Here is a 24,454-nt window from a genome sequence, read left to right as displayed (position 1 = left end):
TATTAGAACCCACAAAATCGGGAAAATTGGGCAAAATCCAACTAAAACAAGCGAGCAATAATTAAAGTAATATAGAAACATTTTTGAATTTTACACGTCACATAAGTAATATATAAGGGTTAATTGCCCGTTAACGTTAGCACTGCCGATAATAATGGCATAAGTTATTTTAAGGGTTTTCTCCACGTTCCAAACGCCATAGCGAGACTCCATTTTTGAACCAAATTTATAAGAAAATACATATTCAAGTCAATCTACCGGGAGATGAGCAAACTGTGGGTACAGACTGAAAACCGGTAGAGTCGGCCGGTCCTCATAACTAACCAACATTCAACATTCAATTCTGACGCACCAAACATTCAAATGTTGAAAAAAAAAGGATTTTTCATCACTCTAAGATGTCGTTATATTGTCTGCCACCAGAGTATCCCTTCATTTCGATATAAGAGCCATACATTGTTGTGTGTACGTAATCCAAATTTCCGGAAAAACAAGTTAATAATTCGGCGTTCCAAACAAATGGTTAAGAGTAGCCTATGCAAAGACGAATCTTGCGAAATGAAAAACGAAGTCCAACTTAGGAAAATTGAAACCATGATTTACTGGTAAGGATTTTGATCGCCAATTTTGTCTATCATAGCTGTAATATACAGAGAGAGAGGGTTACACCATAGAGCAGAATATGGGTTACACTAACTGAAATGAGATTTAGTATTAGCCTTCCATTGTGTAGCAAACTTAGCGTCTATGGAGTATGGGTACTAGTTTCACGAAAACAATCACTGCTAGCGAATAGTAGTAGTAGCATGGTGGGCTCATAATTGACGCACTTAAGGATTTGATCAACGATATCTATCAAGGAAAAATCCAAATCACTCAACTGTATGTGTTTTTCATAAGTGTAGTTCCTCAGAAATGTTATGATCTCAAAATATTTAAGGTTCTGTGCTTATGCACCGTACAATTGAGCAGAATTTGACCACAAAATGTCTGTCGTGTCAAGTTCTTTCATACCCCTAAATTGACACATTCGTCGATAAGCTAACTGTAGTTTAGGCCTTAGTATACATCCATTGACTTAAGATGCTGTTTGCTATGTTCTGAACCTCTAAGCTCAGACAGGTCCGGTCCTAGAGAGTAGTGTTATCATATTGATGTAATGTTGGTTATTTTTAGGGTGTAAGATTTCCAAATGCCAAAAAAACATGCAAAGCTGGGGGGAGGGTGTTAAAAGCTTAAAAAATACCACTATTTGGTCAGCAAATAGCTGAAATGGATTCAAACTCATGCAATATGTAATTCTGCTTGACTGCAAAAAGTTTAAGTGGCCTGCTGTATCGTTGCTAGTAATAATTGAAGGTGTGTCAATTACGGGGGTGCGTCAATTATGAAGCCTTTACTATACAATGTCAGTATATTACAGCATTTAGCATGTCTAAAGTAGCTAGCCTACTAAGTTACTAGACTAGGCCTAGTGTAAAGTTTGCCGGTCAGAATTTCTAGGAGATACAATTAGACTGCAAAACACTGGTTATGTGCGGTAAATAAAAAACAAGGCAGTATTCTTTGGTATGTAACCACTTCTTAGTCTGACATTCTGATTGCGCTAGTAGTAGTAGTAAGGAAAAGCCATTTCACACTTTCGGGTTAACAAGCACACAAAATCAGCCCACAGTTAAAAAATTATATTGTAAAATGCTTTCTGGTTGATTTGATTAATAAGAATTCTTTTTTAGCATTGGCCTGTATTCTTTTATCTCCCACCTGAAGTTACAGTCATGAACATTCATTGAATTTATCAATTGCCAGTTACTTTTAAAGATTCTCAATAGGCCTACACTTTCGGGTTAACAAGCAGTTCTTAATAAATATGGCTTTTATAATTATAAGTACCTACCCTTATATATAAGGCCTAATATAGGTTGAAACTATTATGTCATTTCTGTCAGTTTTGATTCATCATGATGATGTTTGGGTTACTTGGAAATGAAGCCAAAAACAAAACCCCATAAAAAGGAACATTTTCTTGTCTGTCTCTGAACCAATGACAACAGCATATGTAGGCATGTACTTACATTAAAAAATTGTGAATCGATTGGCTTACTGTTAGAGAAGTTTGTTGCCAAGTTTGACTTTGAACATGTATATACAGTATGTGATCTATGTTGTTTTATGTTAATATGATATTTTATCTGATACTGTATATTGACATGAACTTTAATAGTCTTATTTCCTGCATCGGTATAGCTGTCTGTAACTTTGGCACCCGCATCACTGTCTATGAGTGACATTATAAGTCACAGAGGCATTCTATTCCCAACCCAGTCTTACACCTACCAGGTTTGAAATTCATCAATAGCATAGTTTATGGAGATTTTGTGGCACTCAGCTTCATAAATTATTTACCAAACAGTAAACACACACACACAAACATTAATTTTTTTTTTTTTTTTACAACCCCCAAAATAAACTGTAAAATTAAGGGCAATGTCCTCCCATGTTATGCGCCATCCTGACTCATGGATAATAATTATGAAACATTGATCCATGTTTTGTAAAAAATGACAAATGACATGAATTCCAATGTTACTGTGCATACTCAGTTTCTTGGAAACAGGGCTAGCATGTTAACTAATTTAATATAATGAGGAAATTTAATGAAGGCTTTCCAACTCTCTTGATTTAGAACTGCACCTCCTTCTTTGGTGTTTCCATGGCAACAGAAGAAACAGGCGGTCTCTTAGTGGTGGTTGTTGATGTCAATCCAGTATGGTGGGGATCTTCAAAAAGAAAAGAAAAGGTTTGAATTGTTAATCATCATTGTTATTTTTATTTGTGACTTAAAAACTTACTCAAGGCTTAGATGTTTCTCTGACTGCAACAGTTAGTTCTTCAATGTGGTACCACACATGATATTTTAGCAGTGCCCGCATTCTAGCACATATGGAGTTCTGCAAATATTCAAACGACCTACAAACTTCCGTTGCGAATGAGTATCATGAAATTATTTGTACAGTTCCTGTTTACTGTTTAATATCTTTCAAGGAAATGATCAAATATTTCATGCTCTGATTTCTTTTTCCAGACCAGTTCAACATTGCCACAATGTATGGAACAGATTATGGTCTTTGTGAATGCGCACCAGATGGCCAGCCCACAGAATAAGGTTGCTGTTATTGGTAGTCATGCTAATGAAAGGTAAACATATTGCATATTACTCATGAACTTATAAACAATTCATTAAGTATAGTTGTTAGTTGTTACTATATTGGAAATAACCTAGATTTGTTCTCTGATTTATAGTTAATTAGCAATCTTGAATTAAAAACCTGGCACTGTTTTCTTCACTGTCAATGTTCTTTGTAAATTTAGAATTTTTATCAAAATGCAACTCTTTTCTTGTTTTCTGTTTGTATAAATGTTAATTTTCCTCTCTCGATAAATAAGTAAAGCAAAAAGGAAATCAGTGACATTTTTTAGCTTAATTGCCATGATGACATCATTGCCAGATGCATTCACAAAATACGACCTAATTTGAAAACTTAGTAATTATGCGATATAGAATACTATGAGGATATGGTATTTGTCCTAAAGATGCAGAAAATTATTTCAGCCATGAGAAGATCCTTACAGTGCAGTAAACATCTCTTACAAGCGGTAAATCTGAATAGTAATGGGAACAGGGTTCATTCGATCCTCACAGTGCAGTAAGCATCTCTTACAAGCGGTCAATCTAAATAGTAACGGGAACAGGGTTAATTCCATCCTTACAGTGCAGTAAGCAACATTTTACAAGTGGTCAAGTTTAATAGTAACAGGAACAGGGTTCATTCAATCCTCATAGTGCAGTAAACATCTCTTACCAGTGGTCAATCTTAATAGTAACAGGAACAGGGTTCCTTCCATCCTAACAGTGGAGTAAGCATCTCTTACAAGCAGTCAAACTTAATAGTAACGGGAACAGGGTTCATTCGATCCTCACAGTGCAGTAAGCATCTCTTACAAGCGGTCAATCTTAACAGTAACAGGAACAGGGGACATTCGATCCTCAGAGTGCAGTAAACACCTCTAACCAGTGGTCAATCTTCAAAGTAATGGGAACAGGGTTCATTCCATCTTAAATGTAACAGGAATGTTGGGTTCATTCGATCCTCATAGTTCAGTATTAAAGCATCTCTTACAAGCAGTCAATTTTAATAGTAACAGGAACAGGGTTCATTCCATTCTCATGCATGTTCTCTTTACCTCCCACAGTCGCTACCTTTACCCGCGTAAAGGCAGCGCAGACATTCATCAAACAGAAGTTTTAGCGCAGATTAAATCTAAGGATGGAAAATACGAACAGTTTGCAAAGGTGCAGTCGGATGTTATGAAAGAGTTAAAGGATCTCATCGCACGTAGTGAGTTGAACACTTCATTGATATTTACTCACCTTAGTCATTTAAGTGTGATAGTTTACTGGTAGGGATATTCGTTGTTCAAAGTGAAAGCAGTCTTATCTCATGGAATCGTAGTCTTATCTGGAGAAGTGTACAGTAAAGGACTTGCCCTTGTTGATGTGAAATTGTGCTTTTTTTTTATCAAATATAAAAATGCAGACATCAGTAGTTACTTTGGATTTTAGAATGAGGAGGGTCAATGGCCAGAAGTGAAAGGTTGCTAACAATTAACGTTGTTTACAAAGTTACCAGCAAGAAATGGTAGAGCAAGAGTGCTATTGGTTGAGACTTGAGAGGAGAGATGTAAGCTTGTTACTCATAAATATTCATGTCAGGCAAGTTTGGGATAATTTAACAACAGTGGAGAAAACATTTTTAAATTTTAGTGTACTTTATTTATATATTTTTTACTCTCTTTTTACCACTAGAAAGTTTGTGATAAAAATGTTGGTTTTTACGTGTGATATAAAATCCTATGAAACAAACGTTTTAGGTATCATAGTTGCCCCCAATTTAACAATTCTTTTTGCTAAAACCTCTTTCCAGATCCAGTTTTGTCCCACACAGATACTCTCCTGTCTGGTTCTTTGCTTTTTTTACGTGTTATATAAAATCCTTTTGGTATCATAGTTGCCCCCAATTTAACAATTCTTTTTGCTAAAATCTCTTTCCAGATCCGGTGGTGTCCCACACAGATACTCTCCTCTCTGGTTCACTAGCAATGGCCCTTTGCTGTATCCTTTTTCTCTACAAGAAGACACTGAGTGAATAGAATCATTTAGTATGTTCGTATATGTATGTGCACTGATAGGGACACTGTGTGTTTGTCCTGTTTGAAAGTCAACTTGTAAACACCCAATTTAAATCTACAGGTCTAGCCTCAACAAAAACCAAGTCAATTTAGTTAAATAAAGTATCAATTCTACTCTGTTCAAAGTTCCAATTAACACCATGTCTGTTTAAATTGTTTCCTCTGCCTCTGAAGAACAGTCACATTGCGAGGCCATTTTGCTTTTCACAACTGTAACTGCACACTGACTTTTTTGCATTAGAAAAGCAGTTTGTTAAATGTTCATTCTCTATTGCATATTTTTGTCTCGATACATTTTATGTTATTTATAAAAAAAAAGAAACTGAATGTGTTGGTGCTTGCTTGAGTGATTAAATAGATTTCAGGAGAGAGCTCTTATGACAAGGAGTGACTATAGCAAATATAAAACTACATATTTTGGTGCAAATACTTTGCATAATGTCTCTAGACTAAAATGAGCTGTTCTTCCCTAAATTTGTAGATGTGCTTAACTACTGACATACTACAGTAACTCAAACGTGACAGGGAAATAATGAACTAATTTGAAAATACTTTGAATGAGCAAAGAAGTTATTAGGCTAGAGGTAGGATTCAGATCAGTGATCTCTGGAATACAACGCCCTTTGCTTCCACCAGCTAAACCCAGTCTGCCATTTGCTGGTGGCAATGCCTGCCTGACAGATCCTTTAATAATAATAATAAAAAAGTAATAGTAATAGTAATAATAATAATAATGAAAATAGTTATAGTAATAATAATAATAATAATAATAATAATAATTATTCCTGGATGGGGTCACAGTACCTTAGCCAGAAACTGAATTGAATGCTCAGACTTTTTTCCATCCATTTTACGTTTACAGGTGCTATAGAGACTTCAATAATTGTTGTAATATTTTTTTTAGATTGATTTATAAAATGAAAGAAAAGATTTCTTTCTTTAACATTCCTGTCATTTAAGATATCAAACGAATGGAGAAGGAGGCTGGAGGTAAGAATTTTTCAAAATGACCTATTTGAATTCCTTGAATTTGAGCTTTCCGCCCTACCCCAACCCCCCCCATCCACCTCTCACCACCTCTCTCCACCCCCAGATCAGTGTGATTGGCGGAGCGAAAAAATGTTCACAACGCCCTCTTCTCACATCAATGGTCATATTGGCGAGGATTCTCCAAGCTTAATTCTGACACCGGTAAAACTTATCTGTCGGATTGTGGACGATTACTTGTTATTTTTGAGCAATAAGATCATGATTGAAAGGGTCCTGTCTCTTTAATCCATGCTTCTCCTGCCTCTGTGAGTGTCATGCTCATGAAAGAGGGCGTTGTGGTCAAGTGGTTAATGCAGTGGACTGGTGTTCTAAGGATTACAGGTTCGAGTCCAGGCCAGATCATTACGTTGTGTCCTTGGGCAAGGCGCTTTATCTCCATTGCCTCTCTTCACCCAGGTGTATAAATGGGACTTGCGAGGTAACTTGTAAATATAGTTGTTTGCGCCGGTTTGTGGCTGCACCCTATGGGAAGTCCCCCGGGGGACACGTGGTTGTGGTGCACTGTGGTGCCCCAGGAGAGATTGATTGAATTGTGCACACTTTGGTGTGTAGGTGTGACAAGTTACCAATGACCAGGGTTAAGTTGTAAAGTCGTGTGAGAGGGCCTTGGCCCTGAACAAGACTATAAACCTAAAATTATAAATTATTATAAAAGAGTGGGAATTTACACCCCTGCGCGCTTTCCCTCTACTCAACTTTTTCACACAGTAAGATCAGACCATTTCTTATCCATGTAGTTTATCGTGTCATCTATGTGAAGTAAATATTCTGATGCTACAAGAGCAGATTTTGGAATATAATTTTCAAATTTCTGTCATGCTTTGAAATCTTCCATTTTTGCAATCTCTTGCTTCAATAAGTACGTTGGTTTAAGAGTATTCTTCCAGTTTTATTTCACTGGTTCTTTTTTCTTTATTGTTTCTTTTTTCTCAGTCGGTCAGAATCTTCATTCCAGGATTTTAGTGATCAAAGCAGCAGAAGACAGCGCCTCCCAGTACATGAACTTTATGAATGTCACATTTACAGCTCAAAAGCAGGTATCGTTTCTCCACCATTTTACAGAATCAACCTCTGAGGATACTTCCAGCTGATCATACCTTACCCCAGGCGCGTAGCCAAGGGGTGTGGGGGCAACCTCCCCTCCTTGAGCATATTTTTTTAATGATATCGCTAGTAATTTCAAAATAGCAAATGCTTAGATTCACCTTACAAGGCCTGGGAAGTGCCATTTCCAGCGATCTGGGAGGCATTTTTGGCCAAAATTTTCTTCTACGCTTCGCGCCAACTCATAGTGGCGCTACGCTGAGATAGTTTACCTACAGGCTTCGCCCCTCCCTTGGCAAATTCTTGCTACGCCCCTGCCTTACCCTCCCAATATCCACCTTTGTATAACTTAAAGCTTCTCTTTAAATTTAATCTTCTTTGCTTGAATAGAAATCTTCATACCATTGATAAAAAAAATTAGAAAAAGATTCTAGGAAACAGTTTCTTGAACCTGTACCATCACAGGACATTAGTGAATTATAAGTCTTATCTGTGTAGTCTGAGTACAAAAGCATTAAATCTATACCGATGGCACCACTTTATTACAAGTTGTCGCCGTGTTTTTTTTTTTTTATCAAAACAGAATGTCACCATCGATGCTTGTATACTGAGTGCGGACTCTGGCTTGTTACAACAGGTGAGAAAAAATCCTTTTCATATCGATTCATATGATATTAGTCGTAATAATTATAATAGTATTAATATTCTATATTTTCAATTAATAATTATTTTCAGCAATTTCAATGTTTTATACCATGTGAACTATCATAGATTACAGAGGCAGCTTCTTCCATTTAATTGTGTCAAATCATATTCTGTCTACCATTGGACAGTATCTCAATAGAGCCCACCCCCTCCCCCGCTCATGTCCTCTCTCTCTCCCCCTTCCTGTTACCCTTGACCCCCAAACCTACTTCCGTTTGAATAAAGCTTCCTCCCTCTTGTCCTATCTTGTTTCCCTATATGAACCTATATGAACCCTCCCCACTCCCCTGTCCACTCCTTTTTGCTGCATCCAATGTTAGATAAGCAACATATAAACAGAAATGTGATCATACTTTTTCTGTAAATGTATGTTGTTGGGAGTTTGCAGAACAGAAGAAGACATATGGCCACATTTGCTTCTTTCTTTGTCCAATTTAATAGCAATTCAGCAAAGGTCAAGTGTAGTGTGCTTATTCTTCTGCTTTATATTCCATCCTTTTGACTCTTTGTCTCCTGAAATAATTGATTTAAAATCAATCAGTTTGATCTTTTTATAACATTTTCTGTGTTCATTTCTTCATTATGTGCAAAGGGGAGAGAGTAAATACATTTTGGTCTTTGCAATTTGTTTTTCTCTCTCTGCCTTATAGGTGAACAACCCAAAATTTGGAAAGGTAGCAAACAAAATATGAGATTAACCTTGAAAATGTCCTCATTTAATAATAATTTTGAAGTTCATAAATGTTTCACTTTATTCTCCATAGGCGTGTGACATTACTGGCGGTATATATATAAAGATTCCTGACATTGAAGGGCTTCTTCAGTACTTATTGGTAAGAGCTACTTTTATCATCCAACTCGTTGTTTCATTTCCAGTGTTTTGTATTTATTGCTTGAACGTAGATTTAACGAAACAATGTGTATTTTGTTTGTCCGTATATTTTCAAGACGCAAAACATGCAGGGTGCCAAATCTTGTTGGGGGAGGAGGATACTCTGCTTTCTAGGTTGTAACCATTCTATGCGCACAGCGTGTGTACCGATACTTATGGTATCATTTAATGCTATTTTGTCGGGGCCTGACCCAACATTTGCAGTGTAGGAAGGAGAGTGGGGTTAGGAAGATGAGAGTGGGAAAATTAGCCAAAGCCACTGTTCAAGAGTGATTGCAGAGATCTTTTTCCTCATCTTTCCTCTCCAAAAAGGAGTCCTATTAGACATCTTTACAATTAAATACCCAGGATTCTATCTGTTCTATTCTTATTTATCTCTTTATTCTTCTTTTCTTTCTTCGTCTAGTGGGTTTTCCTGCCTCCGCCTTCCTTACGGTCAAATTTGATTCTTCCTCCGCCTATCCAAGTAGATTACCGAGCTGCTTGTTTCTGTCATCGGATGTTAATCAGCATCGGCTACGTCTGTTCCGTTTGCCTCTCAAGTAAGACAGAGACCACTTTTTTGCCTCGGTTTTTTTTTGTTAGTCTGACTTTGTGAAAAATTGTGTTGCGTTGAAATTTTGGAGTTATTAATATGTGCATTTTATTTGTGTTCTGTGTTGTTTGTTTAGGGCTTGCTTTTACCTGTGATACAGATGTGTGTAATTGTGTGCACATGTCATTTTTCTGGTATCTGCTACCCAATGGAAATGCAAAAGGAAGTTATCTTGGTACAGTAATATCTTACTTGGAATGATCACTGGTTTAAAAATAAGTCCATCGCCAACCAAGAAATCATTGAAAGGGAAACATATTTTATGTGCTATGTAGTCCAAATTGTTGTATTTGGCAAAACAGTGATATTTCAATTTAATCATTTCTTGCAGACAGGAAAAGCATAATTAACATATTCCTACTCTCTTTTGCCCCAAAAAATTGTTTAATGTAATTTAAATAATTTTCAAATATTTTAATGATTTGTAATTTAAGATCCATTCTAATTAACAGAAACGATTTCTTTACTCTTTCTATAGTATTCTGTGCGTATAGTCCGATCTGCTCTACATGCCAGTGAGTAAAAAATCTTTGTTTCTTAAAGACGTTTTTTTCTAATGTGCAATTTAATTACTGAAATTGTTAAATTAAATCTTAACAAGAGGACTTTAATATTGTTTTCAATGCAAACAAAATTCCTGTTATTAATGTCCTCCTTTTTGGTATCACATGTGAGTGTCTGGGTGGATTTTACAAAGTTTTCGAAACAAACTTACAAGTAATAAATACAGTGAATTAGCTTTCTTGTGCAGTGGTTTAGTCATTTAACTGCTCCAATTTTCAGCAAAGAAAGGTAAAATTGTCAATAATAACAGCATTTCAACCAATCTGATATACTGTAACAATGTGATTAACATTTCAAGTCTAAATGTTGTTTACCATTTTCATGTAAAAATAATGTCAAAATGAGTTTTTTGCCACACAGTGGAGGGGGTTCCTCAACTGAGAACCACTACCCCATCATGGCTGTGACAAAGTATCCTCATTTCTTCATATAGTGTTTGATACTAAACAAAGATAAACAGTTAGGCTACACTTACAATACTTTCATAACAGTATAAACTGTGTATAGAGGAATTTAAAAAAAAAACTGTCCTGGGTAAGTTTCAGCTCGCTGGGATTAATTCAATTAATCCTCCTTTGTAAGAATATACTGTTCAAAATAACTTAAATTCAGTGATATGTCACAATGGTAGAAAGCTAGTAACTTTTTTAACTGATCAGTGTATCAGATTATTTTTTGCTATTATGCTAAACAGTATAATGCTGTATTCAAGACTAAATACTAAAGTGATCCAGCATTAAAGTACTTTTACGAGGAGTAATATATTGCAAATAGTTAGTTATTACCCTAAATGAAAATGGAATGACCAGGGTTTCATCCTTCAGTGCATTGCAAAGAATGAGGTAATACTGAGTTCTCACACCTTTGTGGATAAGCAGACCACTTTGTAGAGTATTCACAAGACACTGTTTGAGAAACTACTTTAAGTTGTGTTGAGATCATAATCAAACAGCTGTTGCATCAAGCAGTGTGTGATTTTATAAAAGGCTACTAGTTCTTTCCCCCAAGCTTTAAGAGGTGTATTAATTTGTTGAAATTCTATTTTCTCTCTCTCTTTTTTTTAATCGTTGGTGTGTTGGACTAACATTTATGCCCTCCCCCCCCCCCCCACACCTGCACCTCCATATTATATATCATAATATAAGTAATTTATAAGACAGAGATTCGTTTTTTTGAAGGAAAGAAATGTATATACACATACATCCCTGCAAATCATGTTTTATTTTCCGAGGGTTAATTGTGGTGTTTCACCCATGCCCATCTAAAATCTATTCACATTAGGAAACTTGTCTATATAGTCTAGTTTGTGTGTCTCATCTCCATTGTCCCTTCGTAACCTGAAATAGGCAATGTTTACTCAGTTTGTCTTTTTCTTTACTTTTACCAAAAGTACTGCATTTAAAATAAAAGCTGCTCCTCTGAAGTTAAAGAAGAAGAAAAAATCCCAGGCAAGTGGCATCTGAAAGAAAGCAGATGAAGGTCTGCATTAACGAGAAACTTCAGAGACGGGATGGATACCTTGTGATGAATCTGAGCGTGAAGAGGACAGTAAATCCAAGTGAAGAACAAAGATGTAGTTGAGAATGAGTCGGAAGGACATAACATGAGTAACAGTCTTTCCTAAGAAAGTCAGTGTATTTCATATTTCAACCTAGTGTTGAATAGAAGGATGATGTGTTTGTTGCCAGTTTGTCACATTGGAAGAACTATCCTCTATGTCACATACAAGGAGATGTTTATGGATGTATAGTAGATGACAGTCTTTACTAACACACAGTCGGTATATGCAATACTTTAACCTAGTGTTAAACAAAGGGTGACAAGTTTTTCACAAATGGGAAGAACAATTCTCTTTGTCACACAAAAGTTGGAAAATGAATGTATTGTAAGTGAACATATTTACTGACACAACCACTTATGCTGCAAGATACTGCTCAATAAAATTGACTGAAGTTAGACCATCTATCCTTTTGTGTTACATTATAATATGCTTATGGATGTAGAAGAAATGGTATTCTAACGGAGTTGGTGTATGCTATATTTCTGCCTAGTGTTAATATCAAGTATTTACATAGCGACTGATAAATGATGAATGAACCTACATCTGTGTTATTGATGAAACGATGTCTAAATGGACTTAAAACTTGCTAAATCTCAACATAGTCAATGTTATATAACGCCTGTGTGGTAGCAGTCTTTACCTTTTCTGTTGTAATACAATATACAGTACTGCAACCTTTTTTTGTACAAAAATAGAGCTGTGTAAATTCAGGCCAGCAGATGGTGTCACAGATTTTACTCATCAAGAGTTGACAACCCTTTCCATACCACGGTTGTGCAGTGTTTATATTGACCAACCTAGAGTTGAAACACTATACAGCATTTTTACATTTGTAAATAAATTTTGTAAAGTTCTGAAGTAGGACTGTGATGTCTGTCATAACAGCAAAGTTTCATTAAAAGTTTGACTTCTTTTCATAATCTTCTTGTTGATTTATTATTGAAACCATCTGGTATGTTTGATTTACTATCAACGTTTTCTGTTTCAGAATAACATGTAAGAGCAACTGTGTGTTAAATATTATATTGCAGTGATGAAATCATTTAGCCTGTTGTTGCCAGATGCAAAATACCACCAAATGTGAAAAAATAATATCATTGCCATGCAAAATGCTACGAGGATGTGATTTATGATCTATAAATGCAGAAAGCGTCTAGAATTTATTCTCTGCCACCGGAATATCCCTTTAAAATGTCATGAACAATCTCATGTACAAAACGTTCTCTTGCATTCTTTGTTTATCACTGTATCCTTAGGTTGCATTTTTCAGTATTTTATATAAAATCCAGGTGAAAGTGGACCACTGCTGTACACTTTTTGAATGGAGACCCAGGCAATCTGACCCACTTTAAATGCGTATGAACGATCGTATCCGAATAATTAGTAAATAAACACACACAAACAGGAAATCATCGTCGGAGATTGTGAATTTACTTATTTAATTATTTATTTCGACTAAACAGCTCAATCTAAGATATAACAAATTCATAATGCAAAGGGAATAAATTCTTAAATGTCATCAAATTGTCTGTTTTCAATCTGATTTGATATCTTTCATCTTCACTCAATAAAGTAAAAAAAAAAGATATGAAATTCAGATGTAAATTAGAGTGGTTTATTCTATTCTATTCATTCATTCTTTTGGGATTATGATATTATCATACGATTGGTACAGGTACAGATGGGTCCAAGGAGGGGCTTAAATTATAAAGTGAAATGAATCCAGGATATGTAACAGACGTAGCCATTTCTTTAATAATCCTCTCAAATTAAAATTTCAAAAAAAAGTTGCCCAGCAAATTATGGTGGAGTTCCAAATATGAAAATTGTGTTTCATTGAACTGCTATTCTTACAAGATCACTCTAGTCAGAGCAAAAATGTGATATTTTCAATCTAGCGATTTCAGGTTTTATATTTATAGTAAATCCTTTCTGACACGACTTTCTGTCTCAGAGAAATCAAATTTGACCTGTCTATGTACATGTGGAAGTAACGAATGGAAGAAAGAAAAGACGATTTGAGAGCTCAAAGAAGTCGTAAGAGGCGTGATCATATTTTGTTTGTCATTCTTCCATTATCGCCCTCGTTTTACTTCTTGCGAAGAGTTAAACCTAATAAGCTATAAGTGATATTATCTTCCGTTTGATTCCGTAAAACATGTTTCGTTTGTTTGTATGTTTATTAACAGATAGCCGGCCCAACTGGTAAACTCGTTTTTTTTAATAGGCTATATATTAAGCATTTGGCTTGGTAAATGCATATGCAAATCTATGGAACGTGAAACCTCCATCAGTACGGTTCATAACCCTTTATCATATGGATTGATGATTTTGAACTATTCCGCCAGTCCGCGGTGTAAATTTTCCGTCTCCGGTTGGGAACGGGGAGGGCGGTAGGGCGCTATTTTTTTCATTCCCAGACAGGATTGCATACGAGAGATAGTCTAACGAACTACCATATATACGAAATGAACACAAACCATCACAGTTCTAAAATTGTTACCTAGTGCGAGTTTATCGAGAAAAAATATGGTGACCTAAGCCAGCCTATACTGCGTTTACAACCATATGCAACGGGCTTTCTATATATATATATATATATATATATATATATATATATATATATATATTGATATGTTTATCAATTTTACAGCTATATCGGCGCGCGTAATACGCCGACTTCTTTTTAATGTCATGCCCCCTCACGCTCTGAACTCGTAGTCCTGGCTACGTCACTGTCTTCATTGTTGGACTGATTTGACAGCAAGGAAGAAAAGTGTCAAAACAAATCGGTCGAAATAGTGGGGGGGGGGGGGGGGTCTGGACCCCATGGACCCTCTACCTAAATCGGCCCATGTGATGTCTGTGACTGGAAGTATTCTAACTTGGTATGTTGTTCATAATTATTCTAAATGCAGGGTTTCAGGACCTAATCATGAGATTTGACATCCACAATAGTTGAAACTTCCAATATTCATAATTTTGCTTTCTCTTGGGCAAAATATTTAGGAAAATTTATAAAATTTGATTGAATTTTGAAATGGTAATGACTAATATACCTTCATGCAAAATGAATTCAGAATGTTGCTAAATTTCTTTTGTACGAAACAGTTACAGTAAAAATGAAATACGGTATGGGTGTTTATTTTGAAAATACTTCTCAAAGTATTCTAAAAGTTCTGATCGCACCAACGAAATCCTGTATGTCCCTTTAAAAAATTGTTTTATGTAGGCGATGAGCTTTGAAACTCCATGGATTGCCCTCTTGTTTGTTCTTCAAAGACGCTGCTGAAACGTGTGTTAGCTTCGAGAAAATAATCAGGTGCTGCGATATATAATATGCTAGCTTCAAATTGGTGTAGTCTGTTCAAAAGCCTATGCTTATCGATCTTTAACTTGTTGTGTATTTAAATTGTGTGATGATTATGATAACTGTGGACTCATCTTGCTCAACGACATCATGCTGAAACCAGAAGTAAACACCAATAAAGAAAAGGAAATTGCAGAATGCTTTTATTTATTTAGAACCATAATACCTCACAGAAATCTTACATACTATACTAAAACTCTAAAAAAAAAAAAAAGAACTTGCTTGAAACGATTAGATCACGCATGCAAGCATAAATTACTTAGAAAAGTTTTTTAAAAATAAAAGTCCAGCCTAAAATTTTATTTTTAATCTTTTTCGGAACACTTAAAACTGCACAGTTTGGTTTTTATCTGATATCTATGTCTTGTTTGGTTATTGAGTTATATAACTTTGAAACTTGGCAATTTATCAAAAAGGCAGGAGCGCCATCACTTCATATGGAATGTCAGTTCATCACGTGGACACGAATGCCGTTGTTTCTCATTATAATGTACTCATAATCTTTACTGTTCTGAACATTGATAATCTTCTTCTCAAAAAGAACTTATATCCGATTATCTGAAGTAACACCATGACTTTATATCGTATAGTTATACCAAGTTGTCATTCCAATTGAAAATTCATCATCATGGACGTTAAATATGAATGTTAGTGACTGAAATCGGTTAGCTTCCGGCATTGAAAAGCCAAGAAAGGACTACTTCGCCAGTTCCTGTTTGCAGGAGGATTAATATTTTTATACATACATGCACGCATACATACATACAAACATACATACATAGTTCGCATTATTTTTAAAGGTTTTAAATTTAGAGAAACTTTACCAAAGTTTTTGTTCAAGTGTTATGGAAATGATGTCATCAATAAAGGTAATTTTCAAATTTTTGGAATAATGTGAATAAAACTGTCAAAAACATTTACGGCACGTTTTGATTGGGAACATGATGGAAGTATGGGGTATTCTGTTAGGTATGTCCTTTTTAATACCTTTATTAAAAAAAATATTTTGCGTGAAGAATTAATTCAGGCTGGACTTTTATTAAAGGAACATTCAGAGTTTGAGTAGACAAATTTAACACTGTTAGGTATTTCTTTTAATGCAATCGGTATCATATTTATAGACAAATACTTTAAATTGTGTTTCTCGGCTATTCATACTCACGTTATTTCGCAAAATATGAAGAAGCAAAGTGATGAACAGTGATGAAAAAATAATCTACGTTCAAAATTAATAGAAACCTTGTGATACTGTTTGGTTTTCATCAGTTCTACAATGTATGTTTCAGTTTTTCTCATGGATTATGGGTATTAAACATCATACAGTTGTTAGTGTAAGCGCGATTTTAGACAATATTATTGGGTACATTATTTCAGGAATAAACTCTGAATGTGCCTTAAAGTTATCTATAATCTAAATAATTCTACGTTATCTTAGTTAAAGTCTTAATGCTACTAAGTTTAGGAGTTAATACTTGAATGAAACTAGAATCAACAGGATGAAGAACCGTGGTACCAATAAACAAAAGTTAACAATTTATTAACCACCCAAACGATAGCAAATCATTTGCGTTAAAAGTAACCGTATGTTTGGTAAAATCGTGATTGTTTTACCAAGACTTTTAGAGTAATTAATGACAAATTGTTATTCAAGGAGGGCACATTTACCTTAATCGCCGTTGAAACGAACATTATCATCACTCTGGAGCGATACAGAAGCACTGTATATGACACAAGTCAACATAGTGTATTTATCAATACACGCGAAGCGTATTGTTTACACGGTTTACTTGATAATTTTTGGGGTAGTCTGAATTAAAGTTGTTATTCAAAGCTAGGCAGGGTAACGGGGGAGGGGGTACCATTCGATGAGAGTGTCGTAAAACAACCGACAATTTACAAACATACGGTACTTCACATTATTCAAATTACTCATAGTCAATGGTTTCAATTAAATAACGACTTAGAAAATTCCCTCATACCATTCAAAACTACGGATACCCATTGATTTTAATTATAAGAACCTTGCAAGAAGTCTCGTTTGACAGGGACTGGATCGGCGTCCCCAACTGTTGCGGTGAAGTCGCTCACTGATACCTCGTGTAGAAGCCCACTGACTTGCTTGCGAGATTCCTCTCCATTTTCGAAGATGGTTACAAGGTCAGCTGTGTAGGGTACAGTCCCCATGAATCTCCAGCCTCTAACTTGGGCCAAGACCACGGAGTTAGCAGGTACGGCAACTGTTTGAGTAACACCGTCTTCTACAGTCTAAAAAAAATATATGATAATAATTGGTGTTTTCCTAAAAAATTTACATATTAACGTTGTATGTAATCATGCCAGGCAGCAGGATTTCTTTCTCTGCATCGAACGACAGTTTAATAAAATTTCTGCTTTTAAGTTTTCAAAAATTCTTCAAATTAAATGTTCAACCATGTAGACATTGTGTTAGAAGAATTGCTTTACATTTGACTTTGCTCCATTTAATATTGAGAGATTCGTACACGACTATAACCACTGATCATCCGTGCCAGAAACGACTCGATCAATGCAAACCGGTTACGTTGGTCTGTCGATAGCCGATTCTTAAATCTAGTCTGGCTGGAATCGTATGTGTCCTGGGATTTGCTGAGAACAGCTACATCGATTAAGAATGGGATTGTATTTTGGAGAAGGACATAAATTCTTCCTTCCAAGAAAACCAAGTATAGGAACAGGGTGCAACAGGGTCACATCCCAAAAGGTACACCGCAAGTTGCACTAATGGCACACACGCAGACATACAGTAGCGTAATCACTTGGACGGTCATTCCCCCCCCCCCCCTCACTTCCTCCTCCCAATTCCTGCACATTAACATGCAGATTTCATTGAATGAGCAAGGTCAAGCAAACAAAAGTTACATTGGTATAGTCAGTGGTCGATAGAACAACATATTATTTTTTTTTTTACAAAGTATCACCTCAAGTTACATCAGTATAGCAACAAGTGCGCTCGCGATGCGCATGGTTGTTTTTTTTTTAGAACGACTGAAGTATTAGGCATGAAATGAACCACGGTATGGTTCTGTGTAATATGATATCATATTATGAACAAATCAAAAGATAAGCGCAATAAAGTGTTCAGAGTAACGAGACAGGCATGTTACCATCACATCCTGCTCCTTACCCACCCGACAGACGTGAGTGGACTCTCAACGTTTGGTAAGTTTTTTTCCCAAATGCTGAAAGCTGGGTGGTATATAGCATCTTGATCGACATCACTGCAGAGCAGCAAGGTCGAACAAATCTCAAGGAAACCAACGATCCTCGCCACCAGACACAGCAATTGCGAAACACCAGAAATCACAAACCTATCTACAACTGCAGTACATCCTTTGACGAACTGTTCTTACGACCCGGGCGTAATTTGAACATGAGTCTCCGTGCTAGAATTAGCTGCCACTCAGTCTGCTAAACCACACCACCACCCTTCCAAATATGTGTATGTGCTATATACAATTCAAAAAGTCCAAGTACATGTTGTAAGTTGTGCAGAATGACACATGGGGAGCGCACCCTTCCGTAATTTTGTCTATGCCTTGTCAGGGCATTTTTACCGTTTTAAAAATTATCAATGCGCCGTTGGGAAGGCTCTCTGATAAAAAAGATTTGCCCCATTCTCGCTCAACAAAAATTGACTCACCGAAACTTCGGTTTCTCCCCATGCGACCGTATAATCCCAAGAGGTGGTGAGAGTTGTCTCAGCGGAGAAATCAACTCCCAATGCATTAATTCCAACAGAAGCACCGATCGAAAGTGACGTCCCGTATTGTTCAGATAAATCCCATCGTTTCTCCGCCGTGAAGATGACGTTGATGGTCCGCGAGAATTCCACTTCATAGTCTTGGTTATTCTGGAAGGTAGCAGTTCCGACGATTAACTGGTCCTTATTATCCATATTGATTTCATCAAGCTTGTATTCGACATTTTCAAGCCGGTATCGGTCGGGAAACACTTTGGTAACACAAGTACACTCACAGTAGTCACAGTATTCAAAGTGTGTTACGAATAGAAATACGAATTTAGTTATTACGAAACCGTTCTTATGTTTCCTGCAATCTCGTACTTGATCACAGTTAAACTTGTCAGTGAACTGAATGCCAGGTGCGTAACACGTACCTGTACACGTGTTAAACAATTCGATTTCATCCTTGATTATCTGAGTCTCGGAAAATACAACCTGCCAACGAAGGGGAAAAGAGCATTCTTTGAAATGTACTCAGTTTATTGTTTATTAATGTCCATGTACAGTCAACTGGTTAATCTAGTCCTGAAAATACTAGTAAGAGTTCAATCAAAGGATTACATAAACAGAAAAAATTATTCTTTTGTTTCTCTTTATTCAAGATATAATTAGATATGAAAAGCATAGCATAGAGGGAGAGAGAGATTTTTTTTGGTGAAAATCTTTTCTGAGAAAGCCAACAAATAGACATTTGAATCCAAACAGTTTGAATTTTGTTCATCAAATGAAATTAAAATATTACTTTCTTCAGATAATTAGAGCAGAAACCCATATTTAGCCTTTTCAGCTGGTTAGGCAGAAGGAATAAACATTTAAGTCCTTGTCGTATCTAATTCGTATCTTTCTGTTAGTAACCATGCACATCACAGGTATATTTCTTTGTTTAAACACGTACTGGTATTTTCACAGTAAAATGATTATGATATGTATGCATAGCAGCATGTTACGGTCAGACCCGTTGCCAAACGAGGTCCCAAGGGGGGGGGGCAATTTTTTTCAGAGGGGCCATCTGTTTTTGGTCGCACTATCTAAGCGAAGCACCACCATCAATCAGTTAGCGCGCAGCGTGCCAAGAACACCAAAGTTGCGATGCGATTCCTTTGTCGAGTAAATTGGGCATGGGGAGAAAAAATTTAGCTCAACGTGTTTTTGTTTGCAAATCTAGAAATATAACGCTGAACAAAGTTAGCTAAATGGCAATGCATTTTCTTTAATTTTGAAAACTGAATTACCTTAATCCTGCAAATAAAATTAAATCATAATAAACAAACCTGGTCAGGCAAATCGTCTGATGTTCTACACTGGCATGAACACCAGTCACATCTATCAAATCCTGAGTTCCAGCCTTCTTTGTTGAACGTGCAGTCTGAGATCCTCTCGCATCCGAACATGTTGGTTCGATCAGGAAGATTCTCGCAACTGCCCCCACAATTGCCTAGAAGTTCTTCCTGATTGTACACGATTTCATGAACTCCACCGAGGCTGCTGTGGCTCAACCACGATAAAGTTATCCAAGCGACCCAAAGAAACCTAGCCATCTTCACGTATCAGCAAGATTTGCGTCTTTCCCTTTGAATTAAAAATTAATGTTCCATAAAGTCATGGTGTGTGTTGTAGGCGTACGTCGAGCCTATGGCATGCAAATCGAGTTCGAATCCTTTCAGCTCGAGTCCGAGTTGGAGTAAAATATACCAACATCCATTCACAGTGTCTAGATCATTGGACATATTTATTATGAAATACCCGATACGCATAGCTCGTAATTAACTTCTGGAGAAGGTTAATAACACTTAACACGTGTTAAACTAGGATACTGTACTTACTGGATAGGGTTAGAGTTATAGAGTTAGGGTTAGCGTTGTAATAAAAAAATGGTTAACTGTATGAGCTCCGAATCGGCTGAACTGTTAACCAACTAAAGCCATGATTAAGAATTACTCACCGTTAATTTGGAAGGAAATTCAAACCGTTCTGTGTCAAATTAAAATTTCAACTTGTATGACTTTGCAGATGAATTTTATCGGTTAAGTATCAACAGGTATAGTGTGTGAAAGGAGGGATTAAAATTTACTTTTCCGAAGGTGACATTAACTGATAAATTAGGGTGTTCCGCACGAATTATTCGTATTGCAAATTATACTACCTTTTTTGTCAGAAAATAGCCAACTGAAAAAAAAATCGGTATATGTGCTCAATTGCCCCTATCTGCCCGAAACTGTTTTCTTTCAACTCAGCATCATGATTTTACTTATAATCTGTCAAACAATTTGTCAAAAACCAGTGCGTATGTTAAATCATCGGCACTGCTGTTACAACATTTACTCTAAAAGTACCGACCCACCCACTGGTCCCACTGCTACTGTGCAGGTAAATCGGCAATAAACCATCGAATTACCAGCCAGGAGATGGCATTTCAATGGCGGGGGGGGGGGGGCACCCGAGCCCCAATAATTCCAATAGGGGGGGGTAATGTATCCTTTACCACCTGCCCAATAATCAGGCTACCCCCCCCCCCAAAAAAAAAATTCTTAAAGGTAAACTTATTTCGAAAGTTGCAAAATAAAGCACCAGATCTAAGGACCAGGGGTGGTGCCAGAAGAGGAATGGGGCAGGGGATATCTATCCCCCCGTCGGGGAGCAATTGAGCAGAAAAATATTTTATTGAGTATTTCTTATTATCATTATCATCATTTTATGATAAAGATAAATGTGACATTGATTTCCTGGTCAATTATCCTGTCGGAAAGTCTGACAGGGGTCACCCGCACCGACGGGCTTCAAACTTCTCTCATATACAAACAAAGCAAAGACCACAAATTCGGCGAGCAATCATCTCTGCCTTCTCCTTGACATCATCATGATGGTCACCCAATTTTCTCCCATCATATTATCTGTAGATATATACGGATGGACTCGATGTGACACTAAATGATGACTAAATGTGACACTACCGGTAATCTCCTGGTCCGTCGGAAACTCAATCAGGTGTCAGACGCATAGACATCTCTCATATATAAAACAAAGACCGAATATATATATAAATATATATATATATATATATATATATATATATATATATATATATGAAAATCGTAGTGAGTTGGAAAATCAAGAACAGTGAAAAAACTTCCAGCCTCCACCGGGATTCGAAACCGGGCCTCCCGCTCTGTACGCGGACACCTTAAGCACTAGGCTATGGACGCTGATTGTATGTCCAGAGGTTCGAAACCGGTAAGAAAGGTCGTAATTCCACTGTAGGCGTTTGTCACCTGTATCTAACAATACTAGTTCTGTTTTTTGGTGACATATTTTGCCTTACTCTAGAGATCAAACATGATGCTAACCTTTCGGTCCGCGTTCTGTTGGAATTAATGCATTAATTAATGCAAAATCATTTGTGATTCCTAAAGCCGGATGTCGAAAGAGATACTTTGAACTGTTCAAATGGTAGACCTTTTTTGGGGATGGAACCTTCTGGGGGAGGGGCAGCCACATCACCCCCCCCCCTCCCAGCGTTCGTCCCTGCCCCACAATGATGGCAACAGTCTGCTCAGAGTTAGAATTATCTACTTATACTTTGACCGAATCCCATGACACATCTTGTAGGAATTAGCCGATTTGTTGACTCTAAAACATTTAAGTGTTATATTAACACCGTAAGACTGTATCGTCCTTCCTCGCATTCTTGGAGAGGGCTCTTATGGTGTTAAAATAACACTTACAGTTTTACCCATTGCAAGGAAGGACAACGCTTCATGTGTTAAAATAACATTTATTTCGGGTTTAATACTATACGTTTAAAGGGGTTGTATTTAACTCGTACCATTGGTGTAATGAAGGATAGCTCTTAAAGTATTAAAATAACACTTTATTGTTTAAAGTGTATGATGTCAACGAACTAGATAAGTTGTTAAATAAGGTTTACGAGTGGGATAAATATGATATATCTGTACCTTTAAGTTAACGTAGTTTAACTGGAAATTCGTAATGGTAGTGGGCTCAATTTAATTATATATTATCCTAAATATGACTTGAATATGAATTTAAAAAGTTTACAAATGAAGTTATATTGCATGTACTGCTTTTAGTTTTCGCACTCTTTGCAATGTATTCTTAACAATTCCTTTATAAAGACTAATTTCTTCTGATGAAGCAGATAATTTTATTTCATGAAAGCGGTTAGGTTTATTATCAAGAAATATACGTTTTCCTTAAATTTCCATCATTAGGCCTACATTGTCTTTTAGTATACTCTGAGCAATTCACAGGGAATGGAAATCACATTATTGAAACCGTTGAAACACCACCTCACATCCAATGCTAATTGTAAATGAAATCAAACATGTAGTATTAACTAAAATCGGAGTGTTACTCTTTAGAACTTATAAAATCTAAATATTTTACTTACCTCGAATATGTAGATGAACAGGCTTGAGCAGTCTGATTACGTGCTTCGAAAAAATCGTTCTGAGCTCGGACTACAATATCTTTCTCTTAAGTATAAAAAAGTTGAGGAAATAGCGTGCGTAGGTAATAAACCCGGTGTTTGCGCATGTACACTCCCTGATACTTGATATACAGGAAATGCCTGGATCTGGCAGGAATATTTCAATTGTTTTCCATCTGAGTTTGCGCAAAGTATCTTAAAATGTATGAGGTCATGTCGCTATACACCTCAGTGTAGTTGACTAAGACATGCGCATTCAGAATTAAAAAAAAATCAGCAATATTCGATGTCATATAGAGCAACGAAAAGAAAATCGTGTAACTATAGTATATATTAACCAATGAAACACTAGTCTTATACGACAGCTTTTAATCACAATATCGAGATTCTTATTTTATAATTGTTTTCTTGCGATTTGTGTTTTTGAATTTATATTGGCCTATCGTAATTTATGTGAACTCTTGAGACAGGAGAACTAATCATTCTCAATTTTTCAGAATAAAGTGAATCAATTTTAATATTTTTGTCTTTTGATAGGAGCATGACAGAAAGATGGGATCGTCACTTTAATTTGGTTATACTGTAAAATATTGGTCCATTCCACTGACTGTCTGATTACCGTGATCACAACTAGAGAACACCACTACATTCATTTTACGTGTACTATACATGCTGCACAAAAAGGATACAATATAGCTCGTACGCTAATCGTACGCAGAAGCCCAAACATGTACAAAGGATTCAGGTTTTCAAGATTGTGTATGGCCTAGACAATTTATCCTTCACTGACTTTTTCATGTTTGCTAATAGTAGTTGTACCAGAGGTCATTGTCTTAAACTCCAAAAGTCACAAAGTAGGATCAATATTCGGCGTAACTTTTTTTTCAAATAGGGTTGTGAATGAGTGGAACGGTTTGCCTGAGAAAGTTGTACCTGCAAGTAATGTGAATGGGTTTAAGAATGCTTTGGACAAGCACTTTCAGCATTGTAATCGGGTCTGAGTGTTTATATCTTCAGTTTTTCCCCTCTCCTTTAGGGTCCTTGATGGGGACTTGAGTGTCCCTCCTGATCCTTTTTCCTTCTACTTAAAGGATTGGTTCAGGTGTCTGACATGTCTATCTTGTATGAAAGAGCTCAAAAAGGCAAACAGAACAGTGAAGAAACTACCATGATAGCATGCTCTGTTTAAGAGATA

General features: G+C 36.4%; 3 protein-coding genes across 4 annotated transcripts in view; 2 read left to right on the top strand and 1 right to left on the bottom strand.

The window, feature by feature from the left end:
• Positions 1-466: 466 nt before the first annotated feature.
• LOC139980886 (general transcription factor IIH subunit 3-like) lies at positions 467-13,185 on the top strand. 2 transcript variants are annotated; one of them, XM_071992888.1, is made up of 12 exons: positions 467-605; positions 2,687-2,800; positions 3,086-3,198; positions 4,255-4,400; positions 5,114-5,173; positions 6,211-6,240; positions 7,234-7,337; positions 7,928-7,981; positions 8,814-8,882; positions 9,348-9,483; positions 10,015-10,051; positions 11,491-13,185. In XM_071992888.1, exons 2-12 carry the CDS (start codon positions 2,714-2,716, stop codon positions 11,561-11,563), a joined length of 909 nt encoding a protein of 302 aa, XP_071848989.1. In that variant the 5' UTR covers positions 467-605; positions 2,687-2,713; the 3' UTR covers positions 11,564-13,185. The 2 variants fall into 2 exon arrangements, with proteins under 2 accessions (XP_071848989.1, XP_071848991.1); XM_071992890.1 differs by lacking the exon at positions 467-605 and adding an exon at positions 859-882.
• Positions 13,186-14,123: 938 nt separating this feature from the next.
• LOC139980882 (apoptosis-inducing factor 3-like) overlaps positions 14,124-24,454 on the top strand; it is a 76,491-nt gene continuing 66,160 nt past the window's right edge. Inside the window, exon 1 of the mRNA XM_071992884.1 lies at positions 14,124-14,127. The gene's annotated coding sequence lies outside the window, so the exon portion shown is untranslated. The remainder of the gene's footprint in view (positions 14,128-24,454) is intronic.
• LOC139980884 (uncharacterized) lies at positions 15,158-23,374 on the bottom strand. Its single transcript, XM_071992886.1, has 4 exons — positions 23,221-23,374; positions 20,084-20,381; positions 18,711-19,247; positions 15,158-17,296 (listed from the first exon to the last, which is right to left on the bottom strand). The coding sequence occupies exons 2-4, from the start codon at positions 20,348-20,350 to the stop codon at positions 17,039-17,041; spliced, it is 1,062 nt and encodes a 353-aa protein (XP_071848987.1). The 5' UTR covers positions 20,351-20,381; positions 23,221-23,374; the 3' UTR covers positions 15,158-17,038.

This window comes from Apostichopus japonicus, chromosome 15 (genome assembly GCF_037975245.1).
Source record: "Apostichopus japonicus isolate 1M-3 chromosome 15, ASM3797524v1, whole genome shotgun sequence".
NCBI lineage: Eukaryota > Metazoa > Echinodermata > Holothuroidea > Aspidochirotida > Stichopodidae > Apostichopus > Apostichopus japonicus.
Note: the sequence above shows the minus strand (reverse complement) of the source record. Positions and strands in the feature narration are given on the sequence as shown.